Genomic DNA, 20,382 nt, shown 5'->3' with positions numbered 1-20,382 from the left:
GTGCAAGCTAACTAGCTAAATTGCCATAAATATTTAATGCTTAACGACCTGTCCCCAAATGAATATAATTGGTTCAGAGTTTGTTTTGATATTTTAACCTGCGTGTCGTGATCGCGTTTGGTGTGGGGGGACTAAATAAATGTATGCACGATGGCGCACAATGGCACACGCGTGCAGACGGTTTGGGTTCCGTGTTAGACCATGCTGGACCAGTATAGACCCGCATGGACCAGCATCACCAGCCTAAACTGGTCACCAGCATACCAGCTTGACCAGCTAGTCGGCCAGCCTAACCAGCTAGATGATGCTGGTCGGCCAGCATAAGCAGCTAGAACATGCTGGTCATACCATCTTGAAACTTAGTCGGGTCTATGCTGTTTTTTTTTCAGCAGGGTAAGTATTCATCATTCACTGAGAGACTAAAAGCATATCAGCAATGCCATCTCTTTCCAATGTGGGCTCTCAGGTTTTGATGAAGAGACGGAGATTATGTACATTCTTGGTCTTACTTTTAACTACCCACAAGTTACAATTTTGGAGATTCTGGAAGGTAGTGTGCGCCACTGAATTACAGTGAATTACTGCCCTCTGGTGATAGGAGTACAGTAAACTCTAGAGTACATTGTCTATTGAGGTATTTGAATTAGCGAAATGAGAGTGAGAAGTGAGCACACAGACATGCGGGTATGCCCACAGATGGTCTGACTGGCACACCTAGGTAATGAGACAAGCCCGAAGGCACTTGTGTACCTACAGTAACTTCCATATCACAATAATCAGAAAACAAAGAATAAAACAACCACAAACAGGAAACATAATAACAGTATATGATAGAAGTGTACTTTTTATATGTTTTGACTATATTTTAAGGAGTTATTAAATAAGGGAAATTGTTGACTGGTTTTGATACAGAAGTGAGAAAAACAATGTAGTAATTACTGTAATGTGTCAAAATGTACAATAAGTATATCTATAGTACAGTACCTTATTTCATCTCATTTATTACATTATAAGCATCGTACATGTCAATCATACTTACATTGTACATCATCAACCAAAAACAATCAATTACAAATTACATGTATACCTAATTTCTTGACAGTCGCATGATGTACACTTAAAAGTAATACAATCTGTTATATATGCAACAAAAAAATAAGTATTGCCAGTACCTTTCAGATGATGTGAACTTCCTTTACTCTGGGATCATATGGGCATCCTTTACTTTGTCCCATTCTTTTTCCTCCCTTGAGTTTCATTTCAGCTAAAATAAAGACCAGTTCCCTTTTCCATGAAGGAGGTATGTCTTCATCGGTAGTAGAATTGGCAGAAGCATGGGTGTGTGGAAAACCTGTTTGTGTGTGTGTCTCAACTCTGGTGGGAGGAGCACGGGCTCATTGTAATGCCTGCAATGGAATTAAATGGAATGGTATCAAACACAAACATATGGAAACCACGTTTGACTCGATTCCACTGATTCCATTCCAGCCATTACAATGACCCCATCCTCCTATAGCTACTTCCATCAGTCTCCTCTGGTGTGCTCATGCTGTTTCTTTTACTTGAGATTTGAAAGTCAAACATATTTCCATTAGGTTAACGATAGGCTACAGTATTTACTTAATCCAATGACAAACTCTGCTAAATGCACAATCACAAATTGGTACAACCCTGCATAATACTTGATTGGTGGTCATACTTTCTCTAACACAATACTAAACATTTTGAATAAATTCTAAGATAAATTATATATAGATAAAAAATCCCCCAAAAATCACATTCACTCTGGTCAAATTGTAACAAGACATAAATAATCAACCATGACTGCACACTGTGGACAGGATATGATAAACTCGACATAAACATAAATTATACACATTAAAGTCACATTTCCTTTGGTAAAATGGTAAGTCAAGGTTACAATAAATACATAGTTCCCGATATTTCTCATTGTAAAAATCTCTTGAGGACAGACAAAAAGGTTGAATGATGTTAAACAATCAAAAATGTTCCTGAGTAAAAAGACATGTCTTATTTTAGAGGAGGCTCAATGTAGTTTTCTACTATCTCTTGAGGATATTTCTAGTTTCTCCTGTAGTTCTTGGATCAGGGACTTGATGATGTGTGACCAGTCCTTGTTGTGTAGAGGAGTGGACAGTGATGGGAATCTCTATTTGTAGAGGGGGGAAACCCGTCAAAAAGAGTAACAACTTGTTGTTTGGGCTTGTTTGTGTTGTGAAATTATATCTATAACATACACACACACACACACACACACACACACATACACATATACATATGGATATATATATATATACTGCTCAAAAAAATAAAGGGAACACTTAAACAACACAATGTAACTCCAAGTCAATCACACTTCTGTGAAATCAAACTGTCCACTTAGGAAGCAACACTGATTGACAATACATTTCACATGCTGTTGTGCAAATGGAATAGACAACAGGTGGAAATTATAGGCAATAAGCAAGACACCCCCAATAAAGGAGTGGTTTTGCAAGTGGAGACCACAGACCACTTCTCAGTTCCTATGCTTCCTGGCTGATGTTTTGGTCACTTTTGAATGCTGGCGGTGCTTTCACTCTAGTGGTAGCATGAGACGGAGTCTACAACCCACACAAGTGGCTCAGGTAGTGCAGCTCATCCAGGATGGCACATCAATGCGAGCTGTGGCTAGAAGGTTTGCTGTGTCTGTCAGCGTAGTGTCCAGAGCATGGAGGCGCTACCAGGAGACAGGCCAGTACATCAGGAGACGTGGAAGAGGCCGTAGGAGGGCAACAACCCAGCAGCAGGACCGCTACCTCCGCCTTTGTGCAAGGAGGAGCAGGAGATGCACTGCCAGAGCCCTGCAAAATGACCTCCAGCAGGCCACAAATGTGCATGTGTCTGCTCAAACGGTCAGAAACAGACTCCATGAGGGTGGTATGAGGGCTCGACGTCCACAGGTGGGGATTGTGCTTACAGCCCAACACCGTGCAGGACATTTGGCATTTGCCAGAGAACACCAAGATTGGCAAATTCGCCACTGGCGCCCTGTGCTCTTCACAGATGAAAGCAGGTTCACACTGAGCACGTGACAGACGTGACAGAGTCTGGAGACGCTGTGGAGAACGTTCTTCTGCCTGCAACATCCTCCAGCATGACCGGTTTGGCGGTGGGTCAGTCATGGTGTGGGGTGGTATTTCTTTGGGGGGCTGCACAGCCCTCCATGTGCTTGCCAGTGGTAGCCTGACTGCCATTAGGTACCGAGATGAGATCCTCAGACCCCTTGTGAGACCATATGCTGGTGCGGTTGGCCCTGGGTTCCTCCTAATGCAAGACAATGCTAGACCTCATGTGGCTGGAGTGTGTCAGCAGTTCCTGCAAGAGGAAGGCATTGATGCTATGGACTGGCCCGCCCGTTCCCCAGACCTGAATCCAATTGAGCACATCTGGGACATCATGTCTCGCTCCATCCACCAACGCCACGTTGCACCACAGACTGTCCAGGAGTTGGCGGATGCTTTAGTCCAGGTCTGGGAGGAGATCCCTCAGGAGACCATCCGCCACCTCATCAGGAGCATGCCCAGGCGTTGTAGGGAGTTCATACAGGCACGTGGAGGCCACACACACTACTGAGCCTCATTTTGACTTGTTTTAAGGACATTACATCAAAGTTGGATCAGCCTGTAGTGTGGTTTTCCACTTTAATTTTGAGTGTGACTCCAAATCCAGACCTCCATGGGTTGATAAATTGGATTTCCATTGATTATTTTTGTGTGATTTTGTTGTCAGCACATTCAACTATGTAAATAAAAAAGTATTTAATAAGATTATTTCTTTCATTCAGATCTAGGATGTGTTGTTTAAGTGTTCCCTTTATTTTTTTGAGCAGTGTATACATGTTGGCCAAAAATGTTAACATTTTATTTATAAAGACAGGAAATGGGGATACTGACTTGTAGAAGGGTGAGGTGGTCCTCAGTGTGTGAGAGCTGCTCCAACTCAGTGCTTCTCCTCTGTAGCTCAGTGATTTCCTGCTCCATCTCTTTGACCAACCCTTCAGCCCGCCTCTCTGCTGCTTTCTGTTTCTCTTCAGTCACTTCAACGAGCTCCACTGATTGTTGGAGGTCCTCCATCTTCTTCAGTCTCTCCTGGATCATCTGCTGAAACTTCATCATGGACTTCTTTAGCTTAACCTGTGGATGAATCAGTGGAATTCAAATCAGAAAAACGTACAATATCAGTCAACTCTCTAAGTTGGAAAAACAGTTCAATCAAATCTGCATTTTGGCCTAATGTTTAAAAACCCTGAAATCGCTTACAGTACATACTGTATGTACGGATGTATGTACAGATTCTTACAGATACAGTATCTCTGAATGTTAGGTTTATGTTTTGTATATTTATAAAAACGAATTTTATGGACTTTGTGACGAAGAAGTTCGTCACTGTCAGTGGGAAGGATTTGGTAAACTAACACACCCACACTCATCCCCCATCCCTGCTCCATTTTCAGCTTCGTTAGCAATGTCGGTCGACACAAGTTAATTTAGCAATCTCAGTTCATACTTTACACACACCATTCTTACCTCCCTTCAGTAACAGTTTGGTATGGTATAAAGAATTCGCAGACAAGCTTTCATGTTTAATTTAAGTGATGTTTTTTGTACTTTTGTACTCAATGTTTTGGATCACCGCTCTATTCATTTCGGTTTCTCTCTCCGTCTCTGTAGCTTCCGGGTATGCTGGAATAAGGACTACTACAAATGCTGACCCAGTACGTCCTGTCCTTTGATCTTTTGAACAATCTGTGTAAATGGCCACAAAATCCTGATACACAGTATCCAGATGTCTCTTAAATAAATCAGACGGATCAACACCCTCATCTTCCTGTAGTTTCTCCAACACTTCTAGATCAACTACCGGAGGTGGGAGTAGCCATGGCGGATTGATAGGAATAGCTATCTTTAGACTAAACTCCCTTCCATACAGTCCCATCTCCTTCGCCTGGGTATTACCCACCAACCCACCCAAAGCTCGTGTTCTGTCTTCACTTATGTTCCCTGCATGCCTGTAAAATCCCTTTTGCAGGATGAGACACCCCTTGTCCCATTAGGATGACCCAATAATTAATTGCCAGCTGCTGTCTCCTAATCTGCAATGGCATATCCCCCATCTCCACCTGTAGTGCAGCCAATGGGGAGGTTTGAAACGTCCCACTACATGACATATAGCCTTTCCAATGAGGTCCGGGCTGACGAGCCATACGCTATACTGCCATTGTCTATTACAGATCGGATCAATGTAACATACATGGTCCTCAATGAGGAATGCCCAGCCCCCCACTCCTTCCCCATCAAACAGCACCTTCTTACACTTTCCCACCACTCTCTCAATGTGTTCTGCCCAGGTCAGTCTAGTGTCAAATTATACCCCAAGGAACCTGAAGGAACCCACCCTCTCCAAGATTTTCTCATATAACCTCAAGCATACCTCCTCTCTCACCTTCCTCCTGGTAAAGAACACTGTCTAATGCCCACCACTCTACCTCATCAATTGCTTCCTGTACCTTCCTGACTATGTATGGAACATTTCTTCCTCTCTTCCATAAGGCCCCATCATCTGCAAATAACGACCTCCCAATATCTGGCCGTACCTGAGAGGTAAACATCATTGATCATGATTGAGAAAAACAGAGGACTAATCATGTTCCCCTGCGGTGTACCGTTATCCACCAGGTAGCTGCCTGATAGAGACTTCCCCAACCTCACCTGGATAGACCTTTATCCAGTTGTATGTTCTTCCTCCTACCCCAATAATATCAAGCTTGATTAACTACCCCTCCTTCCACATCATATCATACACCTGCTCCACATCAAAAAAGACAGCTACAACAGTCTCCTTGTTCACCTGAGCCTCCCTGACATCCGCTTCTAAGCAGAGCACTGGGTCCATAGTTTCCCCTTCCTGAACCCACTCTGATTTGGTGAATAGCGTCAGTAGCTGTCCCCACCCAATTATTCATACTATCCACATCCCCTCTCATATCTACCCGAGCCATCACCTGCTCACTCAACTCCTGAAACTGATCCCACTTTGTCCTTCCAAACACCCACCTGCCTACTCCATCCACTGACACCACCTGCTCCCTCTGGCCTACTGTGCATACTATGGGGTAATGATCACTCCCTACTGTCAACTCCTCCCCATACCTCCCACTCACAGATTCTTGCCATGGCACTAGATACCAGAGTGAGGTCCAAGACAGACTCTTTCACTCTGGCTCCATCAATCCTGGTCCCTCAGCCATCATTCAGGCACACCAGATTCTCCATCACTTGGCCATTTCCACCCCCCCACCCCCCATTAAAATCTACCCACCCCATTACCTTATTTCTTTCCTGGCCCTCCACCCTCTCCAGCACTTCCAGGTCCAATATCCCCCCCACACATCTCTGTCCCTACGAACCACTACATATCCCAGTATGATAAACTCCACAGTACATTTGAGCCATGTTTCCTGCACACAAATCACATCAGGCTTAGCTGGCATGTTTACAATGAACTGCTTGAACTCCTGCCCATTAGCCAACAGGCTTTGAGCATTCCATTGTAGTACTATCACAATAACTAAGATCCAGTAATAAATGACTCCAGGACCTGAACCACAGCAATCGGGCTGGCTTTCTAGTGCCAGCCCGATTCATGTGAATGGGCGTATTGAAAGACACCATGTCAGTAGCTATAGGGTTATGTAGATGTGTTATATTGTGATATATTGTATTATGATAAACCAATTGCAAAGGTTCAATGAAGATATTTCATGATATGTTTAGCTGAGTGGAAAATGTAGGCTTTGATGTTTGTAATGGCTTAATTAATTAATGAGTTCGGTATGTTCTGATGGGAGGGGCTTCCCCTACAAAATGAGCCTCTCTTTCAGTTCAAGGGGGGACCTTTTTCATTGAGCTGTTCATTGAGCACTGGTTAGCTGTCCCCATAATGTATACTTTGTGGCAGTACTGTTTTCTTTCGGAATCACTATGTAAACAAACACCCTTGCACAGAAGTGCTTTTGCGGCTCCGCCAGCGTTTAAGTTTAATATAGGCTTAAGTTTCAGTTAAGGTTTTTCAGTTTAGCCTTCTGGCTTACTCTACGCAACAGACTTGGTACATAAAACTGTTGAATGAATGCAATGTGAAAACTCAACATGCTAACTATAATCTTCCACAAAAGAACCATATTGATGTATTTGCCTTGCCTTCTTTTTTGTTGCTTCCATGGCGATGGTGACCACCCGATGACCCCTGTGATCAGTCTGGACACACATAGCACAGACGCAGGTCTGATCGCTCCGACAAAACTTGGCCAACTGCCTCCCGTGGAGTCTACAGACAGGCTCATCCAGGTTCTTCCACACAGTGACCAGTGGATGGCGCCCTAGAGCCGAGTCCCTGTAGTGAGGCTCCAGGTGGATCTCACAGTACGAGGCCAGGCACACCAGACATGACTTCACTGCTCTACACCTCTTTTCTGGACAGATATCGCAGGGCACCTCACCTGCTCTGAGTGCGGCTTGGTTTTCCTCCCACGGGACAACATTATGTAGGGTTGGCTTCGTTTTTAGCTGTGGCCTGATAGGGGAAACGGTGTAAAAGTGTGTAAAGGTTGCACACACTCCATAGCCATGTACCCATTTTATACACATTCAACTATTGGGAGTTGAGCATTATATTAAGTGTGCAACTTTCTTTTTATTATATACTGTATTTAATGTACTATTTCTTCAGTCAGCACCTCTCCTACTGTTTTGTGTGTGTGTGTGTCAATGCATGATTTTTACCTTATGGGGAAACATTTCATACAGAGGGGACACTGGCAGGCACCATTGAGTCTCCAGTACTCCCCGATACAGCCCAGGCAGAAGCGATGGCCACAGGGGATAGAGACTGGATTGGTGAAGTCATCTAGACAGATGCAGCATTGAGGCAGTGCAGACATCCCTGAGAATAGAACAGAATAAATTGATTTTTGCCATGGAGGAACTTGTTTTTTGGAGTGAAATCATGAAATGGTATGGTACATGGGTATAGGAAACAATTTCCTGAATAAATTACCATTGTTTGGAAGCGTATCAGTTGTAGGATATTGGCTACATTTTTATAGTTATTGAACAGATAAATAAAGGGAGGCGGTTTCTGCGAATTGATGCACTCATACACAGGAATGCAAGATCACAATGTCATCATAGTGATGGTTATAAAACGTCATGGCTGAGTCCCAAATGTCACCCTATTCCCTATGGGCCCTGTTCAAATGTAGTGCACAATAAAGGGAATAGGGTTCCGTTTAGGATGCATGCAGCCCCATATAAAGAAAAAGTGTTCCCGGAACTGTGCGTTGTGTAACACTTTATAAATCCTCAGTGTAATCTGAACATTAGTGATAATGCTGCTTCCTCTGTGATTTGGAACGGAGATAGTTAACCCATTAGTGACTAGAGGCCATTGTACAGTAAACTGCCCATTGCCATTCATACAAAGAAAACATACCACAGAACCGCTGCGACTCTTGAGACTACTTTAATAGGAACACTTATTGGGCAGGTTTCCTGAACACAGATTAAACCTAGTCCTGGACTAATATGCACTTTTAATGGATAATCTCCACAGAACATGTATTTTAGTCCTGAACTAGGCTTCAAAAAAGGCACAGCATCATCAAACACAACAGAACCAAATGACCACATACACGTTAGATGACAGTTTACTTTTAGCAACTGTTCCTCCACCTCGGGCTCTAACTCCTTCTACAGGCACATACAGCATGACATCACAGTGTAGAAAAACATCAAATGAAAAGTACTTTCATTTATTAATACTAGTGATATTCATCTAATAATATAAATGATCCAAAACTAATTTTACCTACCAGCTCTGTACCAAAGATGATGAATTGTCAAGTTAGGTCCGAGGCTTACAGTGGCACAAGTGTGTATGTGCTATAAACTAGTACTCTCACAAGGGTACGCCTTGTCACTGATGGTAAAGGGGAGGTACATTTGGACTCTGAACGAGCAGTATTGCAGCATCCTTATCCCACATTCTTATAAACATGTTCTTATAAACATTCCCTAAAGTGGAGTTGTTCCTTCCTTGTTCACTTTAATCAGTTGCACTTTACCCTCTTGCAAATCTTACATAAACAGTTTTTGATTTTTTTTTTTAAATAAGGCATCATTTCACACACATGTGATCTCAGCAGTGACAACTTGTAATTCCTTTCGAACTTTTATCATTGTTATGAGGAAACTAACCTCTGCCGAGTCACCAACAACGGGATTTTCCGGGTTTTGTACGGGATCTAGTTTCATGCGTTTCTTTTGCGTCTGCTACGTTAGGTTATGAGGAAACAGATTCTATATACACCCCCGGATTTCAATACATCAGAGGAAAATAGTAAGGTGTGCCACGTCCTTTAAGTTTGTGTTAACACCTTTCATGGTGTCTGTATTTTCACTTCGCGGTACTGGATAGAGCTCTCAAACTGTATTTGTACTTCTTTATCCAATCTATGAAAATGACCAACGACTCAGACTTCTTTATCATGCTGTAGAGTTAAACATAAGGGTAAAGATTCCCGGCGGAAAACAAGCCAAAGAATAAGTAGATGTGTGACTTTTGCAGCACGTCATAAAAAAAGACACCTGTCCTTTCTCGTAAGCCACAGACTCTTCTCGGTTTGGAGTTCAGGTAGATGGTGGTAAGTATTTTTGACCGCCTTCTTCCGGTTGACAGTCTTCTTGGAAACTCCAACTCTTCTTGGAAACTCCCAACTTCCCACCAACGGCGTCTAGAGTTGAAGCCCTTCTCTCCAAAGACCGCTGAGTTGTAGTCAAAACTTTTTGGGTTGTCAGACACAGTCTGGGATATTTTGGTTTACTTTATTCGTGTCTTTCCTGGATAATCTTCTGCACCTCTGCTTTAGTGGACCTATGCTCAGCCTGTGGGAAATGCATGTAAATAATGCACGAAGACAACTGTTAAAGGAGGGCTGAATTTCTTGCTTTATCCTTGGTTTCAATTCTCCTCATTAGAAAATGCGACAGAACGAGATTTGGGTCTTGGAGGCATTCTTCGATGTGGGAAGCGCTTGTACTTTCACTCTACCAATACATAGTTAGTCATTCATCCTTCTAAATAACTTGAACAAGTCTAACCAGGTCTTGTATCTGAAAGTAGTATTGACTAGCTAGCAAATTAGACAAGTTTTTTTCGCCAGTTTCTGCCGGCCGCTGTGCAACCATGGCAAAGTTGGTTTGACTTTGGATAGCCTGTCTCTGGGGCTAGTAAGAAACGGACAATAAATTACACAATGTAAACGGGACAATATTTTCTAATTTTTGTCTCAAATGCTTTCAACATTTGTATGTGCATTTCTACAACTTATAGATGGTTTGGGGTTTTTAAGTAATTGATATTTGGAGCTATTGGCATTTATTTATTTTTTACCATGGGCATTATGGTCAGGTCGGGTGCAGCTGTGCTCCCAATTGATGATTACTTGGGTGCTGCCAGCTGTGGGCAGGATTTAAATAAACCCAATCTAAGGAAAACTTATGGTCCCCTTCATTCTGTGACATATAATTTCTTCCTAATCATTTTACAAATCTCAGTTTTGGATGAGATTGACTTTATTACCAAAATGATCCTATTTACACTTTGTAGTCAATTTTAATACTAGAATGTTTGACTAATATCGATGCTACATATGCCTTTTTCTACCAGATAAGTTGTTTATTGCCTTTGGTTTTTCTTTAAGGAGAGATCTAGAAAATAATGATTGAATAAATCTAATACATTTCTTACCTTTTGTTTGACTCCCTCCTCAATGGGCACAGTATTGTGACACTTGTGGTCTGTCTCAGTATACAAAACATACACTCAGTTCTGGTCACTCCTACAGAACAGCTCCGGGAGTCTTTTGTGCTTCTTACACATCCTGTTCTCCGCAGGGTCAATCAGCTTGTGTCTCTTCAGAGTCACCACTCTCTGATGAGGCTCCAGGTGAATCTCACAGTAAGAGGTCAGACACGCCAGGCAGGACTTAGGGGCCTTGAGCTTCCTTGTAGTACAAACATCACCAGCCATCTAACAGTGTTTGTGGAGACCTCAGGTTTCACATAGAACCGCTTCTTACATTTTGGACATTGGCATATCTCACTGTCATCCCAGTGTCCACCAATACAGGCTTTTCAGAAGGTGTGGCCATAAGGACTGGTATAACTGGATCAGTGAACACATTCAGGCAGATAGAGCACTGGAACTGCTCTTCTGGCAGAAGGCTTCTGTCAACATTCGATGATGAAATCTATATGGGGGGGGGGGGGGGGGGGGATTATGTTACTATGATTACATTATTCTGGATCTTGAATCATCCATATACCTTTAGCACAGTATTGATGAGGTGGATAAGAAATTACTACAACCCAAATACTGTAAAATACCCATGTCAAATATGTTTATTTATTTATTTATTTTATTTCACCTTTATTTAACCAGGTAGGCAAGTTGAGAACAAGTTCTCATTTACAATTGCGACCTGGCCAAGATAAAGCAAAGCAGTTGGACAACATACAAAAACACAGAGTTACACATGGAGTAAAACAACATACAATCAATGATGCAGTAGAAAAAAATAATAAGACTATATACAATGTGAGCAAATGATGTGAGATAAGGGAGGTAAAGGCAAAAAAGGCCATGGTGGCAAAGTAAATAAAGTATAGCAAGTAAAACACTGGAATGGTAGATTTGTAGTTTGAAGAAAGTTCAAAGTTAAAATATAAATAATATGCTGCAAAGGAGCAAAATAAATAAATACAGTAGGGGAAGAGGTAGTAGTTTGGGCTAAATTATAGATGGGCTATGTACAGGTGCAGTGATCTGGGAGCTGCTCTGATAGCTGGTGCTTAAAGCTAGTGAGGGAGATAAGTGTTTCCAGTTTCTGAGATTTTTGTAGTTCGTTCCAGTCATTGGCAGCAGAGAACTGGAAGGAGAGACGACCAAAGGAGGAGTTGGCTTTAGGGGTGACCAGAGAGATATACCTGCTGGAGCGCGTGCTACAGGTGGGTGCTGCTATGGTGACCAGTGAGCGGAGATAAGGGGGGACTTTACCTAGCAGGGTCTTGTAGATGACCTGGAGCCAATGTGTTTGGCGACGATTATGAAGCGAGGGCCAGCCAACGAGAGCGTACAAGTCGCAGTGGTGGGTAGTATATGGGGCTTTGGTGACAAAACGGATGGCACTGTGATAGACTGCATCCAGCCTGTTGAGTAGGGTATTGGAGGCTATTTTGTAAATGACATCGCCGAAGTCGAGGATTGGTAGGATGGTCAGTTTTACGAGGGTATGTTTGGCAGCATGAGTGAAGGATGCTTTGTTGCGAAATAGGAAGCCAATTCTAGATTTAACTTTGGATTGGATATGATTGATGTGAGTCTGGAAGGAGAGTTTACAGTCTAACCAGACACCTAGGTATTTGTAGTTGTCCACAAATTCTAAGTTAGAACCGTCCAGAGAAGTGATGTTGGACAGGCGGGCAGGTGCAGGCAGCGATCGGTTGAAGAGCATGCATTTAGTTTTACTTGTGTTTAGGAGCAGTTGGAGACCACGGAAAGAGAGTTGAATGGCATTGAAGCTCGTCTGGAAGGTTGTTAAAACAGTGTCCAAAGAAGGGCCAGAAGTATACAGAATGGTGTCGTCTGCGTAGAGGTGGATCAGAGATTCACCAGCAGCAAGAGCGACATCATTGATGTATACAGAGAAAAGAGTTTGCCCAAGAATTGAACCCTGTGGTACCCCCATAGAGACTGCCAGAGGTCCGGACAGTAGGCCCTCCGATTTGACACACTGAACTCTGTCAGAGAAGTAGTTGGTGGACCAGGCGAAGCAATCGTTTGAGAAACCAAGGCTACTGAGTCTGCCGATGAGGATGTGGTGATTAACAGAGTCAAAAGCTTTGGCCAGGTCAATGAATACGGCAGCACAGTATTGTTTCTTATCGATGGTGGTTACGATGTCGTTTAGGACCTTGAGCGTGGCTGAGGTGCACCCATGACCAGCTCTGAAACCAGATTGCATAGCGGAGAGGGTGCGGTGGGATTCGAAATGGTCGGTAATCTGTTTGTTGACTTGGCTTTTGAAGACCTTAGAAAGGCAGGGTAGGATGGATATAGGTCTGTAGCAATTTGGGTCAAGAGTGTCACCTCCTTTGAAGAGGGGGATGACAGCAGCTGCTTTCAAATCTATGGGAATCTCAGACGACACGAAAGAGAGGTTGAACAGGCTAGTAATAGGGGTTGCAATAATTTCGGCAGATAATTTTAGAAAGAAAGGGTCCAGATTGTCAAGCCCAGCTGATTTGTAGGGGTCCAGATTTTGCAGCTCTTTCAGAACATCAGCTGAATGGATTTGGGAGAAGGAGAAATGGGGGAGGCTTGGGCGAGTATCTGTGGGGGGTGCAGTGCTGTTGAATGCAGTAGGGGTAGTTAGGTGGAAAGCATGGCCAGCCGTAGAAAAATGCTTATTGAAATTCTCAATTATAGTGGGCTTATCGGTGGTGACAGAGTTTCCTATCCTCAGTGCAGTGGGCAGTTGGGAGGAGGTGTTCTTATTCTCCATGGACTTTACAATGTCCCAGAACTTTTTAGAGTTTGAGTTGCAGGAAGCAAATTTCTGTTTGAAAAAGCTAGCCTTGGCGTTTCTAACTGCCTGTGTGTATTGGTTTCTAACTTCCCTGAAAAGTTGCATATCGCGGGGGCAGTTCGATGCTAATGCAGAACGCCACAGGATATTTTTGTGTTGGTTAAGGGCAGTCAGGTCTGGGGAGAACCAAGGGCTATATCTGTTCCTGGTTCTAAATTTATTGAAAGGGGCATGCTTATTTAAGATGGTGAGGAAGGCATTTAAAAAAAATAACCAGGCATCCTCTACTGACGGGATGAGGTCAATATCCTTCCAGGATACCAGGGCCAGGTCGATTAGAAAGGCTTGCTCGTTGAAATGTTTCAGGGAGCGTTTGACAGTGATGAGTGGAGGTCGTTTGACCGCTGACCCATTACGGGTGCAGGCAATGAGGCAGTGATCGCTGAGATCTTGGTTGAAAACAGCAGAGGTGTATTTAGAGGGCACGTTGGTTAGGATGATATCTATGAGGGTGCCAGTGTTTGCGGCTTTGGGGTTGTACCTGGTGGGTTCATTAATAATTTGTGTGAGATTGAGGGCATCAAGCTTGGATTGTAGGATGGCTAGGGTGTTAAGCATGTCCCCGTTTAGGTCACCTAGTAGCACGAGCTCTGAAGATAGATGGGGGGCAATCAGTTCACATATGGTGTACAGAGCACAGCTAGGGGCCGAGGGGGGTCTATAGCAGGCGGCAACGGTGAGAGACTTGTTTTTGGAGAGGTGGATTTTTAGAAGTAGAAGTTCAAATTGTTTGGGTACAGACCTGGATAGTAGGACAGAACTCTGCAGGCTATCTCTGCAGTAGATTGCAACACCGCCCCCTTTGGTTGTTCTATCTTGTCTGAAAACGTTGTAGTTAGGGATGAAGATTTCAGAGTTTTTGGTGGACTTCCTAAGCCAAGATTCAGACACAGCTAGGACATCCGGGTTGGCAGAGTGTGCTAAAGCAGTGAATAAAACAAACTTAGGGAGGAGGCTTCTAATGTTAACATGCATGAAACCAAGGTTATTACGGTTACAGAAGTCAACAAAAGAGAGCGCCTGGGTAGTAGGAGTGGAGCCAGGCACTGCAGGGCCTGGATTCACCTCTACATCCCCGGAGGAGCAGAGAAGAATAAGTATGAGGGTACGGCTAAAATCTATAAGAATTGGTCGTCTGTGACGTCCAGAATAGAGAGAAAAAGGAGCAGGTTTCTGGGGGCGATAAAATAGCTTCAAGGTATAATGTACAGACAATGCTATGGTGGGATGTGAGTACAGAGGAGGTAAACTTAGGCATTTAGTGATTATGAGAGAGATATTGTCTCTAGAAACATCATTGAAACCAGAAGATGTCATAGCATGTGTGGGTAGAGGAACTGAGAGGTTGGATAAGGTATAATGAGCAGGGCTAGAGGCTCTACAGTGAAATAAGCCAATAAACACTAACCAGAACAGCAATGGACATTGCATATTGACATTAAGGAGAGGCATGCTTAGCCGAGTGATCAAAGGGTCCAGTGAGATTCAGACAGCTAGCCGGGCCATAGGTAGCAAGCTGGTGGAAGATGGAGGGAGGTCTGTTTTTAGCCACCTCGTGCGTTTCCGTCTGTGGGTTAGTGGGGTTCCGTGTGGAAGGGGGGACCTGTCCAAGTTGGCAAAATAGTTAGTTATAGTGGCCCAAGAAAAGTGTGCGATAGACCTATTCAGATCGCAGCCGATAAGACAGCTAACGATTAGCCGGCCGCAGATGGGCGATCAGGTTACGTCGCGACGGAGGGGCCAATTGGATAACTCCCTCGGGCAGATAACATCGGTGGTCCAGTCGTGAAGACCCGATGGGGCTCCGCATCGGCAGTAAAAAGGGTCAGGATAGGTGATAGTAGCCCAGGAGACACTTCAGCTGGCTAGCTCAGGAAAAGCCCACGAGTGGCTGACGGAACTCTTCAGCTGGCTAGCTCCGTAATAATGTGTGTTAATTCTGTGACCAACGTTGCCAATAGTCACTCAGGTAGCAGCTAGTTAGCTGCAAGATCCAGGTGTAAATGTCCAGAGCCTGCGGTAGAAATCGGGGAAAGGAGAGAGAATAGGTCCGGTATGCTCTGGTCTGAGTCGCAATGTACAAAAACTGGCGATAGCTTTTCGAGCTAATGGATAGCTGAGGACAGCTAACCGTGGCTAGCTGAACTCCAACGTTAGCCAGTGAAAATGGCTAACCTCTGGCTAGCTTCTGTTGTGGAATTCAGATGAGGTAAATAATACTTTCTTTTTTAAATTGGTGAGGCGGGTTGCAGGAGAGTGCTTTGAGGTTGAGTTTTTAGAAGAAAAAATGTAAAAAGATAAGTGAAGAAAAATATGTAAATATATATATACACGGGACACGACAAGAGGAGGGTAGAGGACGTCTGAACTGCTACGCCATCTTGGGTATGATGTATGATGTTAAAACATATATGTACAACATTTTAAGCAGATAAAGGTGAACTAGACTGCAAGCAAATGTTTGTACCTGTATCATCAATAATACGACTGGTCTCCACCCTTTTGATATTGACTCACTGTATGAGTGTAACCCAACACCTCTAACCAATTAACCGAAACCTCAACATAAAAACATCAGTTTCTTCAACTTTATCAAAGCAAAATACAACAGGAAACAAGTAAAAAGTAAGTTGAAAAATGTAGGCATACCTGTTTTTTATGTTTTCATTAGCAAGATTTGTCTGAGCTCACATTTTTTTAAATTCAGATGGAAATCATCACCAGAACATACAGTTGAAGTCGGAAGTTTACATACACTTAGGTTGGAGTCATTAAAACTCGTTTTTCAACCACTCCACAAATTTCTTAACAAACTATAGTTTTGGCAAGTCGGTTAGGACATCTACTTTGTGCATGACACAAGTCATTTTTCCAAAAATTGTTGAAAGACAAATTATTTCACTTATAATTCACTGTGGGTCAGAAGTTTACCTACGCTAAGTTGACTGTGCCTATAAACAGCTTGGAAAATTCCAGAAAATGATGTCATGGCTTTAGAAGCTTCTGACAGGCTAATTGACATAATTTGAGTCAATTGGAGGTGTACCTGTGGATTTTTTTCAAGGCCTACCTTCAAAGTCAGTGCCTCTTTGCTTGACATCATGGGAAAATCAAAAGAAATCAGCCAAGACATCAGAAAAGAAATTGTAGACAAGTCTGGTTCATCCTTGGGAGCAATTTCCAAACGCCTGAAGGCACCACGTTCAGCTGTACAAACAATAGTATGCAAGTATAAACACCATGGGACCACGCAGCCATCCTACCACTCAGGAAGGAGATGCGTTCTGTCTCCTAGAGATGAACGTACTTTGGTGCGAAAAGTGCAAATCAATCCCAGAACAGCAAAGGACCTTGTGAAGATGCTGGAGGAAACAGGTACAAAAGTATCTATATCCACAGTAAAACGAGTCCTATATCGACATAACCTGAAAGGCCGCTCAGCAAGGAAGAAGCCACTGCTCCAAAATCGCCACAAAAAAGCCAGACTACGGTTTGCAACTGCATATGGTGATAAAGATCGTAGTTTTTGGAGAAATGTCCTCTGGTCTGATGAAACAAAAATACAACTGTTCAGCCATAATGATCATCACTATGTTTGGAGGAAAAAGGGGGAGGCTTGCAAGCCGAAGAACACCATCCCAACCATGAAGCACGGGGGTGGCAGCATCATGTTTTGGGGGTGTTTTGCTGCAGGAGGGACTGGTGCACTTCACAAAATAGATGGCATCATGAGGTAGGACAATTATGTGGATATATTGAAGCAACATCTCAAGACATCAGTCAGGAAGTTAAAGCTTGGTCGCAAATGGGTCTTCCAAATGGACAATGACCCCGAGCATACTTCCAAAGTTGTGACAAAATGGCTTAAGGACAACAAAGTCAAGGTATTGGAATGGCTATCACAAAGCCCTGACCTCAATCCCATAGAACAATTGTGGGATTTACTGAAAAAGCGTGTGCGAGCAAGGAGGCCTACAAACCTGACTCAGTTACACCAGCTCTGTCAGGAGGAATGGGCCAAAATTCACCCAACTTATTGTGGGAAGGTTACCCGAAATGTTTGACCCAAGTCCAACAATTTAAAGGCATTGCGACCAAATACTAATTGAGTGTATGTAAACCTCTGACCCACTGGGAATGTAATGAAATAAATAAAAGCTGAAATAAATAATTCTCTCTACTATTCTGACATTTCACATTCTTAAAATAAAGTGGTGATCTTAACTGACCTAAGACAGAGAATTTTTACAAGGTTTAAATGTCAGGAATTGTGAAAAACTGAGTTTAAATATATTTGGCTAAGGTGTATGTAAACGTCTGACTTCAACTGTATACTGAGTAATCTTCCCTTTAGAAGGGAGGATAATGAATGTTTGAGAGGGATGAGCTAACCCATAGGAAAAAATCTGTTGCTCACTCGGATATCCTCCAGATCTTTTGAGACTACCTTGAGCTTCTCAATTTTGAATCATTCTGTGACCGTTTGTGTCTGGGTTATTGCTCCTAAAGGCCCCTTAGGAGAAATATTGAGATGAAGTTAGAGACTTCTATGAGTCATGTATAGGACACATGAAGTTGAATTGAGATTATTGTTTTAGCGGTATTCAGGAAGTATGATCAGCAGAGGAGGTCTCGTCACTGTATACCGTTGAGCTCATTCTTGCCTCTGTTATTTTTTTGGAGCAATAATGATGAGTTCCTGAGACAAGTTTGAGACATTTATTAGGCTAATGATCTGTCTGTGGTGATCATTTCAGAAATATCTAAGTATGAGCCATAAAGGAGATCTCTACATTGTATGTGCAACGTCTCCTCCATGTCTCATCTATTTCTCTTAAAATTACTACAGAAGCTATACATGAGCTTGATTAATGAGATATGAGACACAATTGAGAATTTAATTTGTTAGCATTAATTTGCAGTATTAATTATGATTAGCTGTTTAAAAATGAAAATGAAAACTGATACAGTTCAACAAATGTATTCAACAGTGCTTATTATATTGACGAATCATCTAACTTTTCATTCCCAGCACAGATTGGGTTCCATTAACTGTAAGAATGTAAATAAAGTGAATATACAGCATATGCTCTTGTACCTGATTTGAAACATTAGGTAAACCCAAAAATAATATTGTAGAGATGAAAAATAGGTGGTTGTCACCCACCAGATGTAGTCAACAAAAGGTCTAACCTACATGTGACACCAAGCACATAACAGTAGGTTCTTAAAATAACCTTATTGCAAATATGAACATTACACATTGCACACAAACAAAAATATTTGAGTCACTACTCTGTCCTGCTCTGGTCCTACATTTGTTGATGAATGCCTTTCATCGATTCCGGTCCAACCATCCAAGGTAGCACATCACAAGACATAGGCTGGAATATAGTATATAAAACATTTTATGAATATTTTGACAAATAACACATGACAATTCTACTCAAGGACTCACAACGTCTTAAAAGGACATTGGGGATTTTGGTTTGTTTTTGTTTTAAAGGTATTTAAGAAACAGTTTTCAGAAACTTGATTTGACTTGATTGCAGTGATGAATTAGCAAATAACATACTTAAATCCTTTTCATCAAGAATCAATCCTAATTTGCTCTAGGCAGTTTTTAAGTAACCTAGCTCTGAGAAAATACTTAGAATTCCGCTGATCTTCCGGTCGAGGACTCGCTTCCCCTCGGGGATCTTGCCATGGTGTCCAAAGGCAACTGAATTAACACATTCTTCCACTGAGAAAAAAATGGTCAAAAAGCAAATGAAACAGATGCAAGCAATCTTGCCTCGATGCCTGATGGATGGCAGCAAGGCGGAACGATGAAGAGGAACATGCCACTGTCAGGAAACAACTCTTGCTCGCCGGACGGCACCGATGGCCTCTCCTGTAGCTCACAATGTTTCTTTCCAATGATGTCAATGAGAGCGTGCAGCTCTCGGATCTGGACTGGGTCTGAGAGGAGACAATAGCACATACAGTACATTCATTATTATGTGTTCAAGGCCCAATAACTCTTCCAAATGTCAACAAAAAAACACAACAGAAATGGAGTTGGATAAGTTTTTCAAAATGAATTACAATTCAACTTCACAAAATAAAGTTTGATAGGTGACATGATATGAATTACTTACCTATTCTCAAAATGACTTCCTCCATCCCTTGTCACAGAGGATTTTTTCAACCTCGTCCCTGCCACCATCACATGGGAAAATGCTATGGAACTTTTGCTCTCAAATTAGTAATCTCTATGGTGAGTGTTACCAAACTGAAAATATTAACCTTTTTGTGCAGCTGGCAGACACCATCAGAGCCCTTGGCACATTATGGACTCATTCATTTTTCCATTTTGAAGACAAAAATGACTATTTGTTAAGGCTCATACATGGTACTCCAAATATCCCCATGCAAATGGTCCGTGCAGTCTATCCCTGCTATTTCGCAAATCATAAAGCCAGCTAATGCCATATCTGACTTTTACGCACGAATGACCATAGTTTTTGTGACGAAAACAGTGATAAGTCGAGAACAAACATAATTGGAGCATCAAGTGAACTTCAACTGGAGGCAAGCACCTCTCTACAATAGAAAAACATGCTTGTCGCCAT

At 42.6% G+C, this 20,382-nt stretch overlaps 2 protein-coding genes and 1 pseudogene across 3 annotated transcripts in view; all 3 read right to left on the bottom strand.

Moving 5' to 3' along the window:
• The window catches only part of LOC106608979 (E3 ubiquitin-protein ligase TRIM39), a 13,767-nt gene extending 12,387 nt beyond the window's left edge, over positions 1–1,380 (bottom strand). The window contains exon 1 of the mRNA XM_014207267.3: positions 1,173–1,380. The gene's annotated coding sequence lies outside the window, so the exon portion shown is untranslated. The remainder of the gene's footprint in view (positions 1–1,172) is intronic.
• Positions 986–10,035, bottom strand: LOC145880022 (E3 ubiquitin-protein ligase TRIM47). 2 transcript variants are annotated; one of them, XM_082977541.1, is made up of 5 exons: positions 8,933–10,035; positions 7,845–8,004; positions 7,263–7,635; positions 3,957–4,196; positions 986–1,406 (listed from the first exon to the last, which is right to left on the bottom strand). In XM_082977541.1, exons 2-5 carry the CDS (start codon positions 8,000–8,002, stop codon positions 1,395–1,397), a joined length of 783 nt encoding a protein of 260 aa, XP_082833667.1. In that variant the 5' UTR covers positions 8,003–8,004; positions 8,933–10,035; the 3' UTR covers positions 986–1,394. The 2 variants fall into 2 exon arrangements, with proteins under 2 accessions (XP_082833667.1, XP_082833666.1); XM_082977540.1 differs by having other exon boundaries at positions 986–2,170; positions 8,933–10,030.
• Positions 9,945–20,382, bottom strand: LOC145879936 (E3 ubiquitin/ISG15 ligase TRIM25-like; annotated as a pseudogene).

Source organism: Salmo salar, chromosome 07 (assembly GCF_965601325.2).
Source record: "Salmo salar chromosome 07, fSalSal1, whole genome shotgun sequence".
In the NCBI taxonomy this organism is placed as follows: Eukaryota; Metazoa; Chordata; class Actinopteri; order Salmoniformes; family Salmonidae; genus Salmo; species Salmo salar.
The sequence above is the reverse complement of the archived record's forward strand: the minus strand, read 5'-3'. Positions and strand labels throughout refer to the sequence as shown.